Below are 23,309 nucleotides of genomic sequence, written 5' to 3'. Positions count from 1 at the left end.
CGAGTGTACCCAGGACAGCAGCCAAAACAGGCCCACTGAAAAACAAGAGGGAGCTTTAAATATGAAAGAGGGAATTCTGGACAGAAATTTAAAGGAAGGTAATGAACAGAATGCTAGTAGGATCAAAAACAAACAACAAACCCAAACCTTGGGGAAATGATGGAATATCCTACATATTGAATGTATTCTTCTGGATTCTAATTTGATAAATCCCTCCCTCCCTCCCTCTCTCTCTCTGTTTTTTGTAGGTCCCACTTCTAATATCTCAGCAAGTGACAGGATCTGGCTGAACGTCTCTGGGCTCAGAAGAAGCTAAACAGGGTCAGATCTGGTTGGTGGTTTCATTAGGGACATTCAGGGAATACCTTCAGGGCTATAGCTTAAACCAAGAAGTCAAAAATACAAGATCAGAAGGAACCTGGTAGAACCTTTTCAGACTAACAAATGTTATTAAAAGTGGGAGGGGAAATTGGAAGCCTTATAAGCCCTAGAGAATCTATTATGTTCCTGAAGATCCCCCAATACATTTCTTTTTTACCATACCCACTCCAAGGGAGTGATAGGCTGCACTTTTTGCATCACTGTGCTTAATCCCCATGATTTATAAACCATAGTGAACAGCTTAGCAAGAAATGTGCACCCAGCAAATGGCAACATTCAACAAACTGAAGGTTTTCCGTGATGTGTGAACCTAATCATGGACTTCACTGGATGCGATGGGCTGAAAGCCAAGAGCGTCATATACCATATTCCCTGAAATAAGCTTCCTGGGAGACTTGTGGTCCAGGAAAAACTTCTCAACCCAAAGGTATAAGCTTATGAATGAACAGACTAAGGGGAGGATCAGTGCTCCATAGAGACTGTGATTCCATTTCTCCTCCACATTGTGCACCTTCCCATTAAGAGATTAATGAAGATAGCACGGAAGAGAGGCGAGTTCCTGAATGTTGGCCACATTCCAGTGAATCTGGTCGAGACAGAGAGGTTTATGCCAGCTGAAGTTCTGATCCAGGATAGGCCTGCTGGTGGAAGGAAACTCTGCAATGCTCTTAAAACTGTACTCCAGCAATGTCTTCGAGCTTAGCTTCAGGACATTGGAAAAAAAGATTTTACTCCTTCATTTCTTTCCATATCCAATCAAGCTGGCTTCATGAACAAATACTATTTTCCAGTCCGTCCAAGAAAAATAACAAAACAGCAGATAAGCAAGCGGGGGGAGCAGCAAGAGACAGGAGAGAATTTTAAGTCCCACTTCCCACCCATGATAATACTCTGGGCATGTGCAGATCCTCACCACAATCACTTTTTACAGTCTTCAAAACAGTGCATATTTATCGTGGGGGGTGGGAAACCACTGGTCCTCCAGATGTTGTCTGAATCTTACAATTTGTAACAGCTGTACTAGCCAAGGCTGATGGGATTTGGGAGCCCAACATCTTCTGGAGGCCCATGGGTCCCCCACCTCGCCTCTAATCATTAAGCCTAAATACATGTTAGTGAAATAATTATAACTGCATTTCCCAGCTCCATTTCTCTCCCTTCCACAGACACTTGCTTATTTATCTGTTCTCCCAACTATAAGCTTCTAAATGGGGCCTCTCACAATCCTGTAGATTCACTGAAATTGTTAATTTCTACAATTCTGGGAGTTGCAGACCTCAAAAGCCAGAATGGGGCAGGCTGTCCTACAAACAAGGGAACTCTCCTCTGATGCTCTGGGCGCAAATCTGACATGCAAGGCTTCCATCAGGATGAAGTACTTACTTTGATTTGTATGGAGACTCACAGGAGACGTTTTTTGATTCCATTACGTTTTCATACTCCTTTGCCCTAAGGGGAAAAGGAACATATCAAATAATGTACATAAATATCAGTTACAGTATGCATAAAGCACACTCTGTGCTGAGTATTTTGTTTAATTTACCGTTTTACCTTCTTTTTTTTCATATTAATGAGGGAGTAGAAATTAGTGGGCTTCTTTAAAACCTTGGTTAATTTTAAGGCAATTCTATCCTGCCAAACCCTGTTGGCTATTCCCAATCCTACTTCAGTTTTAGTCATCACGTGACAAAATCTTTGAAGATTTTATAAGCTGCAGCAGGGACTACAGGAGAGATTTAAAACATTTTAAATATGCAAACAGCAAGCATTTTAAAGACTAACGAATACATTACAGTATTTCATAAACTTCCGTAGATTACAAAACTGGATTTACTCTCCAATACAGGATGGTACTTCTCTCATTGTGAGGAAAAATAATATGCTTTACAAAAACCCAGTGAACGGTTTGCGTCTCATTAACATTTCGTAAGAGCCATTTATGCAATCCTCCAAGTTTCCTGCAAGCAGAAAAGATATCTATGAATGGCTGATTCACTTTAGGGAAACGTAAGCCAGAAGAACATGAACCTAAGGGGGAAAAGCATTCAGGTTTACCTTGGCGACTTGCCACAGGGTTTGAGACGGGGCAACTGTTCCTCGGACACCATTTAAGTTGGTTTAAGCCAAAGTGGGTAAAACACACCAGCCCATCAGCAACTTGAAACACAGTCCTTAACAGCAAAACTAAATTCAGGCATACTCTGGCCGATGCAAAAAGTTTGAATATTCTGTTCTTGAACAGTGAACCTGGTTATGGAAGAATTATGCTGGAGCTAAAACACCATTCCACTGGAAGCTATTACACAACCCATGTAAAAAGGGGGTACCAAGTTGTAGCCGCCATCTTGACTTTTTTTAGAGCCCCCTCTGTGGATGCTCCCGCACGAAGGCTCCCAATTCTGCAGCGGTTTCATTCTAATATGGCCAGCACTTCTGACATCGTAGAGTAGAGCTGGCTACAGTACGGAATTTCTGCTGAAGGGATCAAATGATCTCGCTTACCCTCCAGTTGGCTGATCTTCTTGGGTTAGCCTGATGCTTACTCTTTTAAACCATTCTTTTCATTCACCATTTCATTTTATAAGAAAAGCGGGACACAGCTTTTTCCCTATAGACCAGTGTTTCTCAACCATGGCAACTTTAAGATATGTGGACTTCAACTTGCCAAGGTTGAGAAACACTGCTACAGAGTACGGCCATGAATTGTCCTAGTGAGCAAACCAAGGATGACCACTTCAGGGGATTAGGAAGGAAAAGATCAAACCTACAGCCCACCCAGAATGGTTGGCCACCAGCAATTCCTTTTTATTTCTTGTTTGCCCTTGGAGAACTAGGATTTCTTGGCAAAAGAACATCAGTTCAGCAGAATTGCCTGTTGGCTCCAATACTAGGGATTGGCTTACCGAACAGCCTTTTCAAACAAAAGTAGAGATTTCTTGACCCAACTCATCTGAGTGCCAGCTCAGGCTTTAATACATAAATCAGGAGCCATCCAAACCTGATGGTCCTTTTCCTTTGACGTTGTGGGGGGTGGATGGGAAGAAAAGGCAACTGCCCCTCTTATGCGCTCATCCTAGCCGTTTCCAATGTCCGTTAAGCATCACTAAACTAATGGGGTGCAGTAGACAGACAGACGTGGGAGGCTAAGCAGGAAGAAGCGCCGGATACGAAAAGCTTTTAAGGCAAGGATAAAAAGATTGCCCATCTTCTAAGAGGAGAAAGGGAGAATTTTGAAGGAGACATGACAGGCTTAGCAAAACAAGCAGGGAAGTTGATTTTCAAGTTTGTCTGAAGACAGCAAGCTCACTTCTATATGTTTGACAAATACTTATCTTCCCTGAATACATGCCCTGGGGTATCCTTTCCCCCGGCTTATCCCGTATGTCTTTCATACACCTCCTGATAACAGCATTTTGATTAACCCAAGGCACTGAGCGATAGACATTGCAGGAGGAAGGCCGTGTTAGTCTATGGTGCAAAAACTCAGAAGGAGTTGGGTCGGGCAGTGTCCGGCGAACACATTTTATTAAAAAGCATAAGCATTTGTAAGCTGCATCTTGACTTTTTTCACACCAGGATGCTCCTGGGGATAGTAAGAGTTGAAGTCCAACATTTTTGGAGAACTTGAGGTTGGGCAAGACTGGGCTATGGTATGAATCACTTCTCTTTATATTACAAAGCCCAGCTGAATGTGGTAAACAAAGGTCTATCTGGTTCGGTCGGCTGGAGAAAAAATACCCCCAATACATGAAACTCTCTGGAAGGTAAATCTTAATGGAAATTATTGCATGCCGTAAAGATGCCATTCAAAAAATGAGAACATCTGCTATCTCAATACACCGCTGTACAATGGAATTGCTAAACTCTACAAAAATATCCAAGAAAGTGAAATGCTGATTCAATAAGACCCTCTTTCACCATGCCAGTAATTCATCGCTTAGTCTGGATTTCCACTAAGTGAGAGGAATCTAGGAAATCACTTAAAGCAGGGTTCCACAACCTCAGCAACTTTAAGATGGGTGGACTTCAACTCCCAGAATTCCCCAGCCAGCCATGCTGGCTGGGGAATTCTGGGAGTTGAAGTCCACTCATCTTAAAGTTGCTGAGGTTGAGGAACCCTGACTTAAAACAACAACATCTGTGACAGCTTAGGCTGGAGCGCAGATCATCTGTATCAGGACACTCCAAACTCTGAAACTGCAGCCGCTGGCTAGGGAACGGCGTCTCTCATTTTGCCGCGATCCGCGACTGTCACATTTTCAGCCAATGACAAATGGCAGGTCTGACAACTCACTTTCCATTTTAAGATATTTCTAACTTTCCTTGATTAAACCCAGCCTGGGGATTTGACACTCTGGCCGACTAGCTTCTATTTGTTGATTACTATTGATTTTCTTTGATACTTCATTTTAAAAATCAATACCCAGGAAGAAAAATAGGCCTGGTTTACACATACTTAAACTTACTATTGTGTGCTAGAAGGGGGCATAGTTTTGGCAGGGATCTGGCATCCAATTATGAAGAAAGCTCTTAACAGGTGAAAGCCAGGGTCTGGATCGATACGCCGTTTTCTTCCTCAATCAGAGAAAGTGGCCATAAATTAGACTCATCAGTGCTATTTTCAAGATGTTCCTAGAGCAAATAACTTCAAAGGGGTTTGCATTTTTTTAGACTTCCACAGCATTTTTTTTTTGAAGGACAAAAATAAACAAAAGTAAGCCTTTTCATGCAAAAGAAGAATATATATATATATATATATATATATATATATATATATATATTCATATTCCCCCCCAAAAGCCAATACCTTGAGTTCATCCGCGCCTTTAGTTTCTTGGCTTTCTTTTTCGTTTTCTGCCTCTCTTCACCATCTTTTAAGGTCTCGGTGGGGACTGCATTTTCTATCACAATATCCACAATGTACTTCTTTAACGACAGGTGCTCCTAGAAGGAAGAAAGCAATGGGAACACAGAAAAGACTGCATCCACCTTTTGCTTCTGTTTCTGCATCCCAAAGAGGAACAACCTACTATTAAAAAGCTACAAGGTAATAAAAACGACTAGATGTTAGAATATATTTGAGCTTACAAGAGTTTTGTCCTTCTATACCAGGGTTCCTCAACCTTGGCCACTTTAAGATGGATGGACTTCAACTCCCAGAATTCCCCAGCCAGCAAGGCTGGCTGGGGAATTCTGGGAGTTGAAGTCCACCCGTCTTAAAGTGGCCAAGGTTGAGGGACCCTGCTCTATACTATCCAAAAGAAGTGGCAGAGCCAGCATTAGCTTCAGAGCAGTTCACAGAATCTAATGCAGTCCAGATGGTACTACAGTGGTACCTCGGGATACGAACGCCTCTACTAACAAACTTTTTGGGTTACGACCAGCTCTGGCTGCAAAAATTTACCTCGATGTGCGAACTCCGCCTCGGGGTACGGTCATTTTTCTGCCCTGACACGAATTTTTCCGCCTGACACCTGGTCCGTGGCCATTTTTCCGCCCCTGACACATGGTCCGCGGCCGTTTTCCCGCCGCGCTGCGCGGTGCCCGGCCGTTTTCCCACCCCTGACGTGTGGTCCGCGGACGCCAGAACGGATTAACGGTAATTACATTGAACCTTATGGGAAAATTTGCTTCGGGGTGCGACCAAATTTAGAGGGCGGAACGGATTAACCGGATTCACATTGAACCCTATGGGGAAATTTGCGTCGGGTTACGACCAACTCGGGATACACCCAGAGTCACGGAACGGATTAAGTTCGTATCCTGAGGTACCACTGTATTAGTATTCTCTATGGATACAGCACTGCCAGCTCCTGTGCAATACTGGAAATGGCCACCAAGAACTGGGTTATATCAGTTCTTGAAAGCTTAGAAGCTAAGGTACACATCATAAAAGGAAAGAGAAATGGGGAGGGAAGAGGAAAACAAACTAGTGCAAGTTCAATTCTTAATGTTATTGATGAGCACTGAGGTTGCAGTTTGGGACAGGAAGTGGTGAAACGGAATCAAGTCTCAGCTGGCACAACAGTGTTGCATTTACAGACTTGGATTCGCCCATAGCCACAGACACTGCATTTCAGGCTTGGTGCCACTGCAGGGGGCATGCTACGTAATACTTTATGGTGTGTTTATTTATACTTTATGGTGTGTTTATGGATCAAGAACAAGAGCACGTGACAGTTGCTATCTATCTATCCATCCATCCATCCATCCATCCATCCATCCATCCATCCATCCATCCATTCCATTTGTGGTTAAACAATACAAAATACACAACATTGTAAAGGGAGAGGTGGGGAATGGAAGAAAAGAGGCATGGAATTGGAAGGAAAAGACCATATTAGTGGCAACTCTCCATGTAAGATATGGAGATATTGAGAGGATAAAGGAAAGAGCCAGAAATACAGATCTGCAGTAGATTAAGAATTTAAGGGTGCAATAAATGCTCACCAGCTGCTGCCAGCAACAGACTGCAAGTTCAAATACGGAAGAGAAAGGAGGTCCTCCAGCTATAACAGGCTAACTAGACTTAAACAGATGCTCATCAACAAAACCACCTTTACAAAACAGGAGGGTGTCAAAACTGCTGGCTCGGATGCAAGCTGGGAGGAACATAGTAAGAGGCCTTCTACTGAAGTAGAACATTCTTGGTTCTTCCTTGGGGATTACCCACATGGACTAATAGCAGGTCCCCAGGGCTTCAAACAGGAGCCTTTCCCAAGCCCTACCTAGAAAGGGGTGGGGGATTCGATTCCCCTCCACTGAGCTAAGCTTTATCAACTAGCCAAGCAAAGAATAGAGCGGGTCCTCAAAAATAGCCCATTCCACGTCTGAGGAACCAACAGCCTGAATCAGCTGCCAGGGAGGACTGGGAGAAGCTCCAGAAGAGTCTCGCGTCCCCCATCCCTACTCTGCTGATAGCTGTAAGGCCATTTTTTTGCTGTTTGCTGGGATGGCGCTAAGAGGTCAGGCACTCCATCTTCTAGCAATCTGCAACTGGCTTAAGGCCAGTGATGCTCCATACACATCAGCAAAGCATTTCCCCAGTCCTTAAAACTGCCAGTTTGTATTAATCTCTGGCGGAATTGATCCCTATCTACTTTTTTTTTCTACCAGCAAAAGGAAGGAGAGATTAATCCACTCTTCTGAAATATATACTTTTACCCGTTGTTAACTATAAGGTGACCATCCCTTCTCCATTTGTTCAGCAATACATGATAAACATTCGGCCCATGAGGTGGGAAGTCTGAATGGGGGCCTGTCTCTTACTCCTCAAGTATCTGCTCTAATCTAATCTGCAACTGAACGGGGCGTCTCCGCCGGAACAATAAGAACTCAACACTCATTCATCTCCTTTGCTGTCAGCAATGGGGCTGCCAATGATGGGAGGTTGCAGAAAATAAAAAAGGGGGTTTCTCAGAGTTCTTGGTTTTCAACTGCAGCAGCCTGGATTAATCTCAAAGTTCATCTCTCTAAATAAGAAGCAGAGTAATAACACGTTCCTTCAGTGTCAAAGAAAAAATGAAAGTGTGGGGGGGGTGGATTTTCACAGGGTGCAGATCTAATATCTCAGGGTATGGGGGGAAAAAGATGTCCCACCACAGAAACTTGGAGAGTATTGAATGTCAGCAGCACTTTGCAAATCTCACACTTTGCCATGCCATCTTGACACTTCACAACGTCTCCTAAGTTCCAGCCATGTTTCCAATACTGGTGGCAATCGGATTGTTTCCAACATTCACAAAAACCTACCCTGTGAACATTTTGCTTCTTGTCAATGTAACTGAGTTCAACCTTAAAAAGAGGGCGTCTGTGCCTCAGAAGGGCTTCTGAGCCCCAAAGCATTATATGGTTCAAAAGATTCTGACTATCCTTCTGTGACTTCTATAATTTTGCAAGGCAGCTTCACGGGTGGACTGATTTTCAGTTAAAACCATGGCCAAGGCCTAAAATGTCATGTTCCATCTCCAAAGGACTTTTTCTCTGAAAATTAACCTGGCAGCCATAGCAGAAGCTATTTTCCCCAATGCGACATTCCCTTGAAATGTTGGGATTAGAACTGGGGTTGCTGTCTGCTGTCTCAAAACATCAGGAAGGCACCAGGTTAAAGAAGGTGACCATCAGGTTAGAGAAGCTGACCAGAATTTCTCTTGAAGTTTATGTCAATTGTCTTCTAGCAGAAAAGGGAGGGGGGCAGTTCAGTGTGAGTAACCCAGGTCCCAAAGACCCAGGGAATGCACAGACTTCCTAGCTAAATTGGTTTGTTCATTTTATACTAGCCACAGTTGGAGAAGACAATGTTTGGAATAATATGAGATAAAGCAGAATTTACCTAAGCAACCTTAGATATCTCAGTTCACAGTTTGTCTGCTGATAAAAAGGTAAATGCCCTAAATGTTCACACTGAAATAAAAAAGCCTAAACTGGCCCAATACAGACTTTTGGTCTTACAGGAGAAAGAGATTTTCCTATTGAAGTCAATGGGACTGAAGTCCCAGTGATCTGATGGGACATTTTCATTGCTGGATTGGGACTTGCTCCTGTTAAACTCTTCATTCTCTTATAGTTTCATTGAGAGGAAACACATTAACACTGGGCCCAGGTTGGCTATGGTCTGCAAGCTCTTAACCCCGCAAAAGAGTCACACAAATGTATCATACAAAATCTAAGATGTCCTGGTCTCTGCTGTAGTAGCTAATGGTAAGATTCCATATCTGCATGGAACTTTTTGTTAACAATAATGATGATAATAATAATAATAAATCCTCTAAATAATTCTATTTGTTCGTGTTAATCTAGGAAATGGTCACATTTTGACCTTTCAGAAATAACAATAATAATAAACTAGGATTTGAATTCTGCACCATAATCTTTGTCAATAGTTTTTTCTGATGATCAAGACAAATTCTGTGGTTCAGTATGGAAACCCTGTCTCAAATTGACCTCTCCAATGAAGTTATTTTAGTTGCTTGGCAGGCAGCTATTACCCATTCTGGGTTTAAAACAAAAATGTGTCAAAGATCAAGTGTATGTTATCTGAAGTGTCAAGTGCAGGAGGCTAAAGGTGAAATTTCATTAGGTCAGAGGTAGTATAAATAAAAATCTTATACATCAAAGAAGAAGGGTCATTTAATATGAAGACATCAGAGGTGAAAAGCAATAACTTTAAGTAGGAATAGTGCATTCACCTATAGGTACCTTCATTGATTAAAAATAAAATGGGAGAGACAAGTAAAACTAAGCTGACTATAAATAAATACATTATTTATTCCCGTATTTTGAAATTTTACTCTTAAGTATACAAATCATAAATGTTGTAGTTCTAGTGGGTTATAAATTTTGCCCAGAGCTGTACATAGTAAGAAAGACCAAATTATATTGGGATTTCTCATAATACTTCACTGACCATCACCAATTAAGCCAAATTAGCTCAACGAACAACAGAGTACTTCCAGATTCCAAGCAAAATAGAGTGCGTTCAGAAAAGGGTACGCCAAGAAAGGCACCAGGCTCTCAGGACAATGAAAGAAACACTTCTTCTGTTGTGTATGTCCTACAGGAAAGAGGGATCATTGAACACAGAACTGGAAAATAAGATTCTGTCCATGACAGAGAGTTTCTCTTGGCACTTCTCGAGGAACGCCCAAGTGTTAATGGATCACATGAAAAGATCCGTTGACCAAAACATCTGTTCATGAATGAACCCCAAGGGCACATGGATAGAATCCACCCAGCCAACACCAAAGCTTGCCATCATGTGTTGAACCAGCCCCTGAGGGCAGCGTCCTACTTCCTGTAAAAAGCCACACTTCCAAAAAGCTTACAAAAGGTAGTTCCGGCTTTCTTAAACAGCTTCGTAAACTTTCTTAAACTCCCACCGCACCCAGCAACTAGCATCCAATGATCTTCCTGCCCTGGGTATGACAATGTAGCACCAGTGGCTTCTGATGGACTTGTCTTCCATGGATGCTTCTACTCCTCTTGCTGGCTATCTAGACTTATGGCTAGCAACATTTCTCCCAACCCCCAAATTAACGTATGTGCCGTGTAAGGTCCGTTCTTTCGTTTGATCTGGATCTACTGCTGCCTACTGGACAGTAGAGACAACATTCGCAATGTGACCCAAGCTCTAATCTGCTGTCTTCTACCACGTGCTGAATTATTAATCCCCAAATCCTCAGGCGGTTGGGTAAAGGCGGTGCCAAGATAACAGCCATTTCCTGTTAGAGAGTAAAACTGGGGGAAAGAGGGAAAGGACTTACCACTTCTTCATCTGAGAGCTCTCGGCCTTGGATGCTGCTGTTTTCTCTCACGGCTTGTTGATGCTTTTTCCCCTTAATGTGGCTAAAGAGATACACCTCCGAGGAAATCTGAAAAGGGTGTGATGTTTGCTCAATTCATTAGTGCAAAACACTGCCAGCCCAGCCCTGCACATAAGGACTTGTCCAACTGCTACAGGGAACCATGAAACCCAGATTGATGGACCTGGCCGGCTAAGAGGAGATAGTTCTCCATTGTTCTTCGGCCATCCTGCTCTTCCCTGGGCTGGCTGTTCAGGCACCCCTTCCCAATTTGCACCTTCCAGAGGTGTTAGGCCTTCAGCTTTGCTGGTTGGGAAATTACAATGAGCCAATCTGCAAGGAAGAAATGGTGGTGGGCAAACAAGGGCAGATCTGCTCTCTCCTTCGAGTGATCCTCATTGTGAAGACAGTGACCAGAGAAGGAGGCCTCTCTATGGCAGAGACATTCTGTTTCAAGAGGTAATTCTAAAGCATTTTGGGAATTTGTGGAATGGTTTGTGTAATTAATAAGTAAGTAAGTAAGTAAGATGTGTCACAGTCCTGTAATAAGGGCAAGTGTTGTCCACTGTACCTTGCAGATGCAACAACGAGCCTGAGAAAAGAGTGCCACATCTAAAGGCAAGATAATGGAGATGGGACTTGGGTTTCCTCATCCACAAATCACATCATGCTCTTTTTTCCTAGATTCAGACTTGGCACAGCAGACAATAGCTTTGGATTCTTCTCTTGGTCACAAATCACATCATACTGAGAAGACCTCCAGTAGGACAAGACTCTTACCACAACATTGCACAGCGAACACTGCTTCTTTCGCTCATATGGTGTGAGTTTAGGTGCGTAGTCCGTATTTGCATGCCTACCGCTGCTTAATTCAGCAGCTTTTTCTTTCCTCTGCTCTATCTGCTCCATGTGCCTCCGAATGCTCTCATCGTGCTGCGTGAGATCAAAGCAGAAGGGGTGCAACCGTTTATTTATTGAAAGGTTAACAGCAGGCCTGATAAAGCTCCGATATCAGATCAATGAAAAAACCAATTAGTTAGCTACATCTAGAAAATCCTGGTGATGGAAAAGGGGAATTCTTTCAACAGGACACCTTCAAAGTAATTAAATGGTAGGGCAGTCATCCAGATGAATTAAATTTCCAACTCCCAGAATTCCCAGTCCAAGAATGACTAGTCTATCAGGGAATTCTGGGAATTATCTCAAAACATCTACAACTGCTAGGCTCGGGTAAGCTGCGGCCTTGCAAAAAACTTGGGAAGATTCTTGATCACCATCTTTTCCTTCTGTCTCAACCCTTCCAATTAGTTCCACCTTCCAAATGCACTTTATATGACACCACCTTCTCCTCCATCTTCTTGCTCTCTCTTTTCCCACACATTATTAAAAGAAGTCACCTGCAGAATCAGTATGGTACTGGAACAATCATGGTAATGATAACTTGATGCAGGGCTATATTCCAAAAACACTGATGACCCCTAAGTGTGATAGTTGGGGCCACACCTAGAGGGTAAGCAATTTTTTCAGGATTTGTTGAGAAAGGCCTTCTAAATCTGGCACCCAAAAAAGACTAGGTTTTAACAAAAGACTAGACAAAACCAAGAAGGATCTGCCAAACATAGAAATGTAGATAGAAAGCGTATATGCCTGGCATATTCAGCAGGCATCTTGATTGTCTTTGATGTAAACTGATCCCAACTGCAGTGATATTACTTGGCTAATTAAATTAAACTTAAAAAAATAGTTTTACAGGGATTCATTTCTAGCCCATACCTTCAACTGGATCTTTTTCTGGAGCTCCTCCATGGCTTCTTGTTGAGCTGCAGTCAGAGCAGCTAGCCTCTCTTCCCGATCTCTGTGCAAAAAGCAGAGACGTTGAAAAATTAAGGCACTAGATTGTATCAACACCTTTTCAAGAGTAGCAAAATCCGTAAACTCATCTTGTGCATACCTCCTTCCCTCCATTCATACAGTAGACCCAACTTATTCCAATGCCTTTCTGTGTGTTTCTATTTTCTAGGGTTAAAGCAATTAAATGAATTTAGCATCTGCACATTCCATTTGCAAACGTCTAGACCAGTGTTTCTCAGCCTTGGCCACTTTAAGATGTGTGGACCAACTCCCAGCATGGCTGGGGAATTCTGGGAGTTGAAATGCACACATCTTAAAGTGGCCAAGGTTGAGAAACACTGGTCTAGATTGTTGGGCTGGGATGAAATAGAAACCTAGAGGCAGCATAGTGGAAGTGGTTCACAATGGCTACCTGGCCCGTTCACGAGCTGCATCTTCCCGGGCTCTCTCCTTCTCTTGCCTCTGCTGCTCAATCCGAGCTTCTTGTTCTTTCCTCTTCATTAGCAATTCTTCTACCCGGGCCTGGCGCTCAGCTTCCAAAGCTCTCTTCCGTTCCTAGAGAGCAAACACTTCACTTTTTAAATAAGGAAATCCTAAATGGTTCGCACAAAGACAGAAGGGACAGAAGCTTTGGGATGGATGGACGGATGGACAGACAAGACAGATAATAGATGGAGACAGACAGACAGACAGACAGACAGACAGAGCAGGCTAACTCACTCTTAAGCATGGATGGTTAGAAGCAAATCTCTTCTCCCTGCTGTTTCCTAAATGTTTCAGAGCTCAGAAGCAGTTTGTAGTGAGAAGAAGAGAACAAAAGAGAGGGAAGGAAAGGGAAGGGAAGAGAAGGGAAGAGAAGGGAGGGGAAGATAGGCTACCACAATAGTGCTCAAAAAAAGCACACTAGAAAGGCAAAAAAAAAAAAAAAATCACTAAAAGCTCCTCCCCCCTTTCTTACTGACTGCTACAACTTCTTACTGCTGTTGTGGTTAAGCAGTACCTGCACAGCTTCGTCGCGGGCTTGCTTCTCTTCCTGCCTTCGTTGGCGCTCTTCCTGTAATTCATTCAGCCTTTGCTCATATTCTTTTAGTTTGGACAAAACATCGTGGCGCTTATTCTGGGCTTCCAAAGTGTTTATGAATGCAATTTCATTCACCTGCCATGAAACCAAAGATGGAATTGGGAACCCCAATGACCACTATGAAGAATTGGATTAGAGCAAAATAAAATGACAAACACTTTAGACAGTTATACATCAGCCATTTGAAATCAAGTAATTTGGTTAACCTAAGCCTTTTTCAATTATCCTTCTCTCGTATTATTTATTAGTCAACAGCTCTGCTGACATCCTAGGGCTCTTTTCTTCTTAGGTTCCTGGCCTTCTAGAACCTATTTCCAGCTTGCCTTCAAAATACACTCTTGTCTCTTTGAAGTCTGAATCCTAGAGAGACAACTTCTCCTTCCCTTACGACAGAAGGAGTGAGCTACCACAAACATCCCTTCTGCTTTAATTCACTAAGCAATTAATGCTATGAGCAGTTTTACCACCCCAAGAGCAAAACTACCCATTAATCAGACCAGCAGAAATTCTACTGCCACTTCAATAAATCATCAATACCCATTTGCTTTCAGGAATAACTCTGGAAAGGCCACCCCAAAACAATTTTCTGCAAGCAAGGTTCCTTAGCATCATTGACACTCTTAAAAACAAAACAAAACCACATTTCATAGGACAGTAAAAGAAGATACAGGAAAATATTTCCATTCTGCTGAGTAATTTTCCTATCTCAGAATTTCAAACTTCTCAGTTGATGAGTCAGCAGTGGTGGTATTTTTAACTCTGTGAAGAAGCCTGGTGCAGAAGCTGGAAAAGTCTCCAGTTCTTGGAACAGTCAAAGAGAACGTGGGATTTGGCGAGACACAACAAAAGCTTCACTAAATTACTGAAAAGGGTTTCTGATCAGGGTCGCCACTTCCCTGCTGCCATATTCCCTAAGGGAAGCAGAGAAGATTTGCATGGGAATGAATGAAATGTCTGTTAGGTCTCTGGGCCTGGAGCCCCGGGGCAGGATCCTGATGGGCTTTGAGGCAGGAAAGAGTTCAAGTGTGCTCAAGTCCTCAACTGTGTCATTAGGTCAAAGTGATTTGTGCAATGTGTTTCCTTTTTGTGCAAAAATGTCCCCTAGCTGAATTTCTTCCTTTCTGAGGATCCTCTCCTCCTGAGAATGAATTCTCTGGCCTGCGACGCAGCAATACCATCCCAACTGCACCTCTATTCTCTGAGCAATGGTCTCTCTCCCTGGGGTTTAAAAAGCATCTTCAGTGGCCCCCTGCTCCATGCCACACGCATCTTGCTCCCTGCCTTTGCTCGTGCCCTCTGTCCCAAATCTGCAGGAGAGTGCAAGGCAAGAGAGAGATGTTTTGCACTTCTGCCCTGAGCTGGGTGCTGGATTCAGTGGCTAAAGTGCCTCTCCTGACTATGATTCTAGCACTTCTCCTGCCTCCTTGCCCCACCATCTACAGACATGTTAAACATCCCCAGAAGAGTCAAACTTTCCGCTTTGTTTACCGGGTGGAACACATTTGCAGGGTGGATTTTACAGCTCACTGAGCGGGCAGTGGTGGGGATTTAAGGAGGGGGGGAAACGGAGGGACAGCTGCGAAAGCCGTCCCCACCAGCAGCTCTGACCCAATTAGTCGCAATCTTGGGGAGCAAAGAGCCACTGATCTTGCACAGCTGAACCGATGCCATGCTTTAACACATCTGCTAAACTGGGAATGATGACAGGTTGATTTGTTAATCTGATTGCAGAGGTCGCAGGGGATTAAGAAAACCGGGGCCCACAGGTAAAACGAACGACAGCCGCTCTAAGGGAAGGGCAGAAGCAGCCGTCGGGCTAACGGACTTAGCCAACAGAGCTGCCTGAAGGGCTTCCAAAGCATTAAGAAAAAGACTCTTCAAAAATAGCATCCAAAGCACCGCTCCTCTTAAAATTCTCCATCCCGTTAAACTGAAAACTGGCCCTCGCCACAGTACAAAATCACGCCTACAAATCAACTCTCCACAACACGGTAATGAAAATCAAATTTATAGGATGACTTTGCCTTGCAGTTATCAATCTGACACAGGACAGTACTTTTTTTAAAAAAAAAAAAAGCTCTGACTAAAGTTGCCAAACCAAGCAAACATGGCCTTGGATCAGAAGAGTCAATCTCTCTAACAGAATGGCTTTCTCATCAAACCGAAGTGGTGGCACTTATTTCTATTTATTTCACTTAAAAGAATTTGTAGGCTGTCTTAAAGGAACTGAAAACAGCAATAAAAATGACACCGTTAAAACTGTGTCTTGGTGGAAACGGTTCATCGGCAGAAAGCAAGGCGTCACCGTCCAGCCCCCGAGAAACAGAGTTGGCCTTCAGAGTCTTCTTGAAGGCTTCAGAAGAAGGGCCTTGACGATTCCACCCCACCATTTTGAGGTAACAGTGAAGACAAGTAACTTCAAAAAGACAAACAGGCCTTCAGACCGAGGACCGCTGTTGTTGCAGTCCAGAACTGCAGAATGTACCAAAGTGACTGCTCTGAAAGGAAGACACCTTATCCAATTTCAGCGGATCAGGGCACACACATTTGGACCAAAGATATATTATGATTTCTACTGCTGGGCTCTTGATGAGCTTCCCAGAAACAGAAATACTGTACTACTCGGCTATATCCTCTGAAACTGGGATATATCAAGACATCACGACTGCTGTGTCTTTCAGGCACAGTACTGGCAAAAGTAAGAGTCGTATACTACTGGAAGGAGAAATCTACCTTTCTTTTGCAGCAAAGAATTGTTGATATTTGTGTTTTGTCAACTAAGGCAAGGAAGAAGAGTTTCAAGCAATGCAAGTATATTTTTGTCAGCTGGTCTGTTGATAAAAAAGTTTTATGAGCCCTTTTTCCCTTTTTAAAAAATTGTTATCATGATTATTAATGTTGACATTATACTATATGGTTACCTCTTTTATATATTTCTATAGTTTTGTTCAGGGAATTAGTTCAGCATTAAATGCTGGGAAACATCCAACAGATACTTCTGTTGTGGAAGCCCAAAGAAATAAAAAGTTTCTGATCTGAATGGCCTACCTTAGCTTCTTCCTCTTGGGCTTTTTTGACAATTGCTTGCAACTGCACTTCACGTTTAAACTCTGCGTGGAGCAATTTTTCCTCCATCATCCTTCGCCTCTGATCCAACAATTCTTCTTTCCATTTTTTCACATCTTTTTCCTGCAGAGGAGAATGAAAAGTCAAACAAGCCCCCATTAATGAAGAGTCAAACAAGCCCCATTAAGTCTCCCGGTACCTTTCATTGGGCAACTTTCCACCAAGATTAATTGTGGTCATATGAATCATAATATGAAACAGCAGGGGGACCTAACCTTTGGCTGCAAAGCTGCAGTAGCTCTCTTGCAGTTCTCACCTCACTGTAATTTTCAATGCCAAAAACATGAAATGCATGGATGATAACCCTATGAACTGACTTCGATTAATTTAATTATGCTTAAAATTAAACCTAAAGGGATAGAGTTTTCATCTTAGTCCCATCCAGTTTCTGGAGTCCAATCTCCAGCATGGCACTCAAAAGCCAAATGTTCCCCCACCCCACCCCAAAAACTCTTGGAATACAGTGTTACATTTCTTGGACATACTTCTTATCCCATCTCTTGCCAAAACTCCAATAAATATCCCCTGGAGTGCTACTAAAAGAAACACTGCTTGGCCTAATCAAGGAACAGTCCATCTCTAAGTGACGTGGAGAAGAGCTTTTGAACACTTTTGATCACACTCAGAGTTGAGGGCACCTACTCTGAGGAACATGGCAGGTAGCAAGAGATGTCATAAATCTCATAATATTTCAGGAGTTAGCAATCAATCCAAGTGCAATGCGTGTCAACATTTTAAAAGCTTGTAATGTAACAGGACACAGAACATGACAAAAGATCTCACTTCACTTAATACAAGGGAACTGAAATGAACTTTGCAACTCCTGGGCCTGTTTATCAGCATCTTTCTTGGGCTCTGAAAAGGATTTGCACAAAGTTGACAAAGATCAGCAAAAGCATAATTCGAAGGAACGCTATGACGAAAATATATAGGCCTTTTGCAATCCAGGTATTTAAAGATGATTGGGAAAAAATCCACCATTTTCTCCACCCGGAAGCCCCAGACCCAGAAGTTTCTAACGATGAAGTGCCTGCTCCAGGCACATTCGATTCATGTTAGTCCCAGGAATCAGCAAGCAATCAAGCACCCGAGGCTGACTCTGCCAGCAATCGTCTGGAGCTGGTGTGCCAACATTCAGATGAAGAGGGTCCCAGTTTTGAGCAACTGATCCCCAGATGCACCGCACACTCTGGGAGAGCAGAATACAGGTGGTTGGTGTGCTTCCGCACCAGGCAAAAATGGCATCAGCCTTCATTGGTCCCTATCTGGCAGTGGCTCTTTATCAGGGTAGCTGCTCATTGGCACATCCCCACTGTGAACAACCTATCCAACTGGACTCTGCACACTCAAGACCTGAAACCCATATATTCAGAAACTGACACTCTGACCTGGATTGATTGATGACCTTCCCATGAACGCCTTGAACCTTGGACTGTGACCTGACTTTGCTACTTGCCTGCTGACTTCACCTTGGACTCCTTGCAGGCAAGCTCTCTCTTCCTTGAACCCATGCTGTCAGCCCCTGCTTGTAAACCCTTTGCAGCACCAAGGGAACTTCTGAACCCTTATCTCCATGTGCATGCTTGGCCGGGAACTGGACAACTTGTACCAGCCAATTTCCCTCCTCCATATTTGCAGCAATTTGCCTGATTTGGATGTTTTGCAAAAAGAGGGGGTGGGGTGGTCACCACTGCAAAGGTGGAGGAGAAAGGAAGCAAGTGACCAAGGGCTTGTTTCTCACCTCTCATCTCATGTTTGGGGAGCATCTGAGAAGATTCATTCCCATGGCAATTTCTGGGCTTGGCGGCTCAACCCTTCTAGGAGTATGATTCAAGGTGAAAATGAGATTCAATGGGGGGGGCATTAAAAAGGTGCCATGGCAAATTTACCCTTTCCATTAATTTCTGAAGCTTTAGAGTTTTCTCTTCGCGGAGCTTCTCTCTTAGCTGTTGAGCCTTCATCTGCTTCTCTTCATGCTTCTTCTTCGATTCTGCAATTGTCCTTTGGAAAGAAACGTCACAGAAAACTGAGAACCAAAAAAACAAGCTGGAACCAACTGAGACCTACAGGACTCTGCATAAACAGCACACATGGTTTAAAAATAGGGTTATAGCTTGGAGGGACTAACAGAAGGTGCAAAGACAGCAACTTCTCATTCAGAGGATCCCCAGTTCAATCTTCACCTTACAGGGCACGATATAAAGAAATAGTGCATAGTACCTGTATACTTGTAGATGATTGTGTTAATAATCATCATTACTCAGATGGTTCAAGCATAGGCAATGGAAAATTCCTCTGTTACTCCAAGGAGACTGGAGTCCCCCCAGATATTTTGGATTTCAAGTCTCAGCAGCTCAATCAATATGCAGCCCAAAATATCTGAAGGTTATAAAATATCAGGTTGTCTTCTTCAAGTCAGGCTTGACTCCTGGTGGCCACGTGTAGGCATCCATGTCATTTTCTTGGCAGTAATACAAAAGTGGTTTACCACTGCCGTATGCTGGAATATTATTTCACCTTCCCAGTCTAACCTACAATTAAGGATTTTTTTATCATCCCCCATCCTAATACTAACTAGGACAAACCCTGATCAGCTTCTGAACCCCACAAGATTGGTCAGGGGCTGCCAACTCCTGAAACAAATACATCCCTGCTGACTACAGGTATAGTTCACGTGCTTTTCTTGGCAGTAATACAGAAATGATTTGCCACTGACTCCTTCTGGAATATTTTTTGGCTTCCCGATCTAACCTAAATCCATCTTGGAATTTCCTAGTGATCTCCCATCCAAGCACCAGTGCATCTGAATTGGCACAAACCAGTTCCCTACCTTTTAATTATCAGTATATTACTCATACAGATTCTGATTCACAGTTATTCCCAAATAATGGAATCAAAAGTTTAAAAACTGAAGACCTCTTGCGAGAAGGGGAAGAAAGTTTCTCATGCATGTGTATTCCGTGGCCAGGTGGGCGAGCTGGTTCTTCTTCCACTATGTCACCCCAGGAATTATTCTGACGCCACGATTCACGAGCTGCAGAAAACCAGAGAATCATTTTTTTGAAGCAAAAGCTGACCCAGAACCACATAACTGGCCATATTTGCATGACGGCAATGAGAACTATGCTCTCAAATTAACTGCAAATGTTGGCTCCCATAAACAGAATTGTGTTAGCTCTGGTTCCAGAAAAGGATCTGTACCTTCGTAATCCGCCAGGACGTCATTCCAGTCCATGGAAATGCCGCAGAAAGATATACTCCCACTGCCCAGGCTGGCCTAAAAATCCAGAACGCAAAAGAGAAAAGAGAAGTTCAGATGCTCCCTGACAAGACATCTCTATACCTCCTTTGCAACTGTGAGAATAACTCTGCCATAAAGATGGTGAACAAGCTAGGATCTTAACCTATGTTTTGGCTTGTTTTACTAATCACAATTAAAACCATTCCCCACATTTGAAATGGTAGGGGACTGGGCAAAAGGGAAGTTTGTGACTGCTCTTTCTCACAGGGGAACCAGGGTTTCTCTTCAATCTTCTGTTTCCCATGGTCCTTTTTCTTCCCCCAAATGTTCCTGGTTCCTTGTAAACCAGAATCTCAGAGTTCTGCATGATTTCTCTAACTGGAAAACAAGTAGTTAATTTTTACACAGCTCAAAAGGGAAACATCAAGATTCAGAATACTTCTGTATATTTTTTCTGGCTCACGCATTACAGAGTTAGTGCCCAGCTATCCTTCAATGTCAAGAAGTATACAAAAGCCTAGCATTATATTTTCAAGTCTAACTTTGTCCAGAAAAATAGCAGTTCAATCAACGTCAGCTTCCCCAACAAGCAGAAAACTCACAGAGAAATCACTGTCGTTGTCCGTTTCTAGGTTGATATCGGTGTTCTCCTCTGCTTCAATCTCTCTTGTTAACTGCTCTTCTTCTGCAATGGCGCTTGCGATGGCCTCTTCGTTGGCTTTTTCCAAGCGATCTGCTAACTCCTCTTTTTTAGCAAGCACCTCTGCCATGGACTAAAGAAGGGAAACTAAGATCAGAAACCAGACTGGGAAGTCTGAAAATACTTTCCAGGTATGGATCACTGCTATCCCCTAAATTGTATGGATTCTGACCCAGTGAAACATATACTGTATGACTCATGAGCTCGCAATGGTGAGAAGACCTAGAATAAGGAACAATATTTATCACTGACAAGTAATGGGAATTAGTGTGGGCTAAACAGCTGGGAACATGAATTACATTAGACAAAAACTTAGTAGACAAATTAGACAAATACTTCGATTGAAACTGAGTAGATAACTTTTGCACAGGACTAATCTCTTCTGCTTTGAAAGAACAGTATGATCTATTACTGGATTTGCTAAAAAAAAAAAAGCTAATGGATTCTTCTAGGTCTACCTTCTAGGCTCCATCACCAATTCTACTATGGGCACTCCTATCCCATGTACGCGAGAACCAGAGTCTTTCTCCATGCAAAGCAGATAGGTCTAAGTAGGAGGAGCTGATAATCATTTACTGCACATAGCAGGATTGTTTGTGGACTCATATTTAGGACCCCTCTGTGTAGATTAAGGTGTTTACATTTGAAATGTCAGCAGGATCCATTTCACTTTCACTCTTGGTTTTTTCTGCTTCAGTCCCTTCATCACATTTTGAAACGATGGAGGTTATGTCATCCACCACTGGACTCTTGGAGTTGCATTCGACATCTACGAGAACAAGTGGCACTTCGGAAGATGGTTGGAAAGGTCCACCTGACAAGCCAATGTTCTTCTCAGAGACCTTGATGTCTTCAAACACACGGGCTGTGAACTAATATGTGATAGATGGATAGATAAGCGGTGGAGATACTCAAAGGAACCACATCCATGTGTTTTGCTCAAGGCAATTTAGTACTTTTTTCCTTTCTCTTGCCTAATCTCACTTTTCTTTCTTCAGTCATTCCCCATATTTAAAGGAGTATTGTAGACTGTAGATTTTCTTTCTGGCGAGCTTTTAACATCTGAGTTCCAACGCTCCCTCCCCTGCCCCAGACTCATTGAAATATGGTTATATATAATCAAATGCATCAACAGACTAACACGGCCCACTTAACACAAACTTTTTAAAGAGGATCTTTCAGCATCCTTCTGAAATATATACTTGCAAAGGGAAATTCATGTCTAATAAAATACGTATAGCCCCATGAATCAAAAGAAAGGCAGCAATGTTTTGCTGTTTTATACTTGAAAGGAAAGCTCATAAAAATAGAGTATTCTGCTTCTTATCTAATAAAAATGTTTCAGAAAAAGCACTGCTTCAACAGCAGAAAATGAAAATTAGCTTGCAAGTCAAAAGAAAAATTATAGTAAATACAACAACATGGGCAGAGGATTCTGAAAAATGGTTTATTCTGTGCTTTCTGCTGGTAGGTTTCCCAGTTCAATTCAGATTGCCAGTAGTAATTTTTTAAATCTTAAATCGTTTGGAACCAGGTTATTTAAAGGCCTAATTATACTTCTATGAACCAGCCAGCGATCAGCCATCAGACTCCCTCATCTCCCTCCCATTTGGCTGAAACAGCTATAAACAACTCTCAACTTTTGGTGTGAGGCTCAAATTATCCTATTTTGTACACATTGTGCAAAGACCTAGCTTTCTGGAGAAGGCTGTAATGCTGGGAAAGGTGGAAGGAAAGAGAAGAAGAGGACAATCAGCAGCAAGGTAGATGTTACAGTGGTGCACCATTGGGAGACCTGAAGGAGCAGGTTGGGGACAGAACCTCCTGGAGACAATCTATCTATGGGGTCACTAAGAGTCAACACAAACTTGATGGGATATATTTAATCAAATGCAAATCCAAGTAAGCTCATAACCAGAGGGAACATCACCAACACAGCAACGTTAAAAAACATCTGCACATCAACCAAACACAACAGGTGTGTGGCCCAGACTAAGATAATCCAAAAATGGGTGGTGAAAAACAGCTGCCACAATTGAACTGGAGAAAATCTGCAAATCTTACAGGCAATCAGCAGTTGTAAAACATGCAGATTAAATTATGCTTACCTGAGTCCTTTCTGCAAGCGGACGTTCACACTGATGGCAAGAATCTTTCAGGATGGGATCTATATTTTTGGATATGCAGTCTTCGCTTAATAAACCCTTCTGTTTATTTACCAGTGGATGAAGAATTAAGTTTTCTTTGTCACTGTCATCCTTAAACCGTGATAATTCTGCAGACGAAGTGGTTTTGGGGACTGAAGCAGAAGATTTGGATCTCACTGGCCTCCCACGCTGGACTGTCTCCCAGCCTTCAGCATCCTTTCTCTCTACATTGAATCATTGAAAAGCCAACCAAGAAATCAGAAGGGAAACTCAGCAATGGAAACAGAGGTACATAAAGAAAACCTTCAATAATATTTTGTCTTCACTGTTGTTAGACAAGGGGTAAAAATAAACACAGTTATGCAGTCAGTACGCACTAAAATTACTTTCCTCTTGAAAACAGTTCCAAAGAGACAGCACACACAAACCAAGACCTTAGGAACACATTTTTGGCAAAGAGAAAAAATTGCCTTAGCTAGTT

The 23,309-nt window shown here is 42.7% G+C and overlaps 1 protein-coding gene across 1 annotated transcript in view; it reads right to left on the bottom strand.

Moving 5' to 3' along the window:
• SCAPER (S-phase cyclin A associated protein in the ER) overlaps positions 1-23,309 on the bottom strand; it is a 98,988-nt gene that overhangs the window by 51,974 nt on the left and 23,705 nt on the right. Inside the window, exons 9-22 of the mRNA XM_088148389.1 lie at positions 22,790-23,050; positions 21,323-21,553; positions 20,584-20,754; positions 19,942-20,017; positions 19,657-19,774; positions 18,630-18,741; positions 16,663-16,803; positions 13,534-13,689; positions 12,946-13,088; positions 12,456-12,537; positions 11,463-11,615; positions 10,644-10,751; positions 5,189-5,325; positions 1,765-1,830 (exon numbers count right to left, since the gene is read on the bottom strand). Coding sequence (XP_088004515.1) covers positions 1,765-1,830; positions 5,189-5,325; positions 10,644-10,751; positions 11,463-11,615; positions 12,456-12,537; positions 12,946-13,088; positions 13,534-13,689; positions 16,663-16,803; positions 18,630-18,741; positions 19,657-19,774; positions 19,942-20,017; positions 20,584-20,754; positions 21,323-21,553; positions 22,790-23,050 — 1,955 coding nt within the window. The remainder of the gene's footprint in view (positions 1-1,764; positions 1,831-5,188; positions 5,326-10,643; positions 10,752-11,462; positions 11,616-12,455; positions 12,538-12,945; positions 13,089-13,533; positions 13,690-16,662; positions 16,804-18,629; positions 18,742-19,656; positions 19,775-19,941; positions 20,018-20,583; positions 20,755-21,322; positions 21,554-22,789; positions 23,051-23,309) is intronic.

This window comes from Python bivittatus, unplaced genomic scaffold (genome assembly GCF_059951505.1).
Source record: "Python bivittatus isolate LINGU-HERP-01145 unplaced genomic scaffold, Pbiv_v1 ctg000530_np1212, whole genome shotgun sequence".
Taxonomy (NCBI): Eukaryota; Metazoa; Chordata; class Lepidosauria; order Squamata; family Pythonidae; genus Python; species Python bivittatus.
This window is presented reverse-complemented; position numbering and strand designations above follow the sequence as displayed.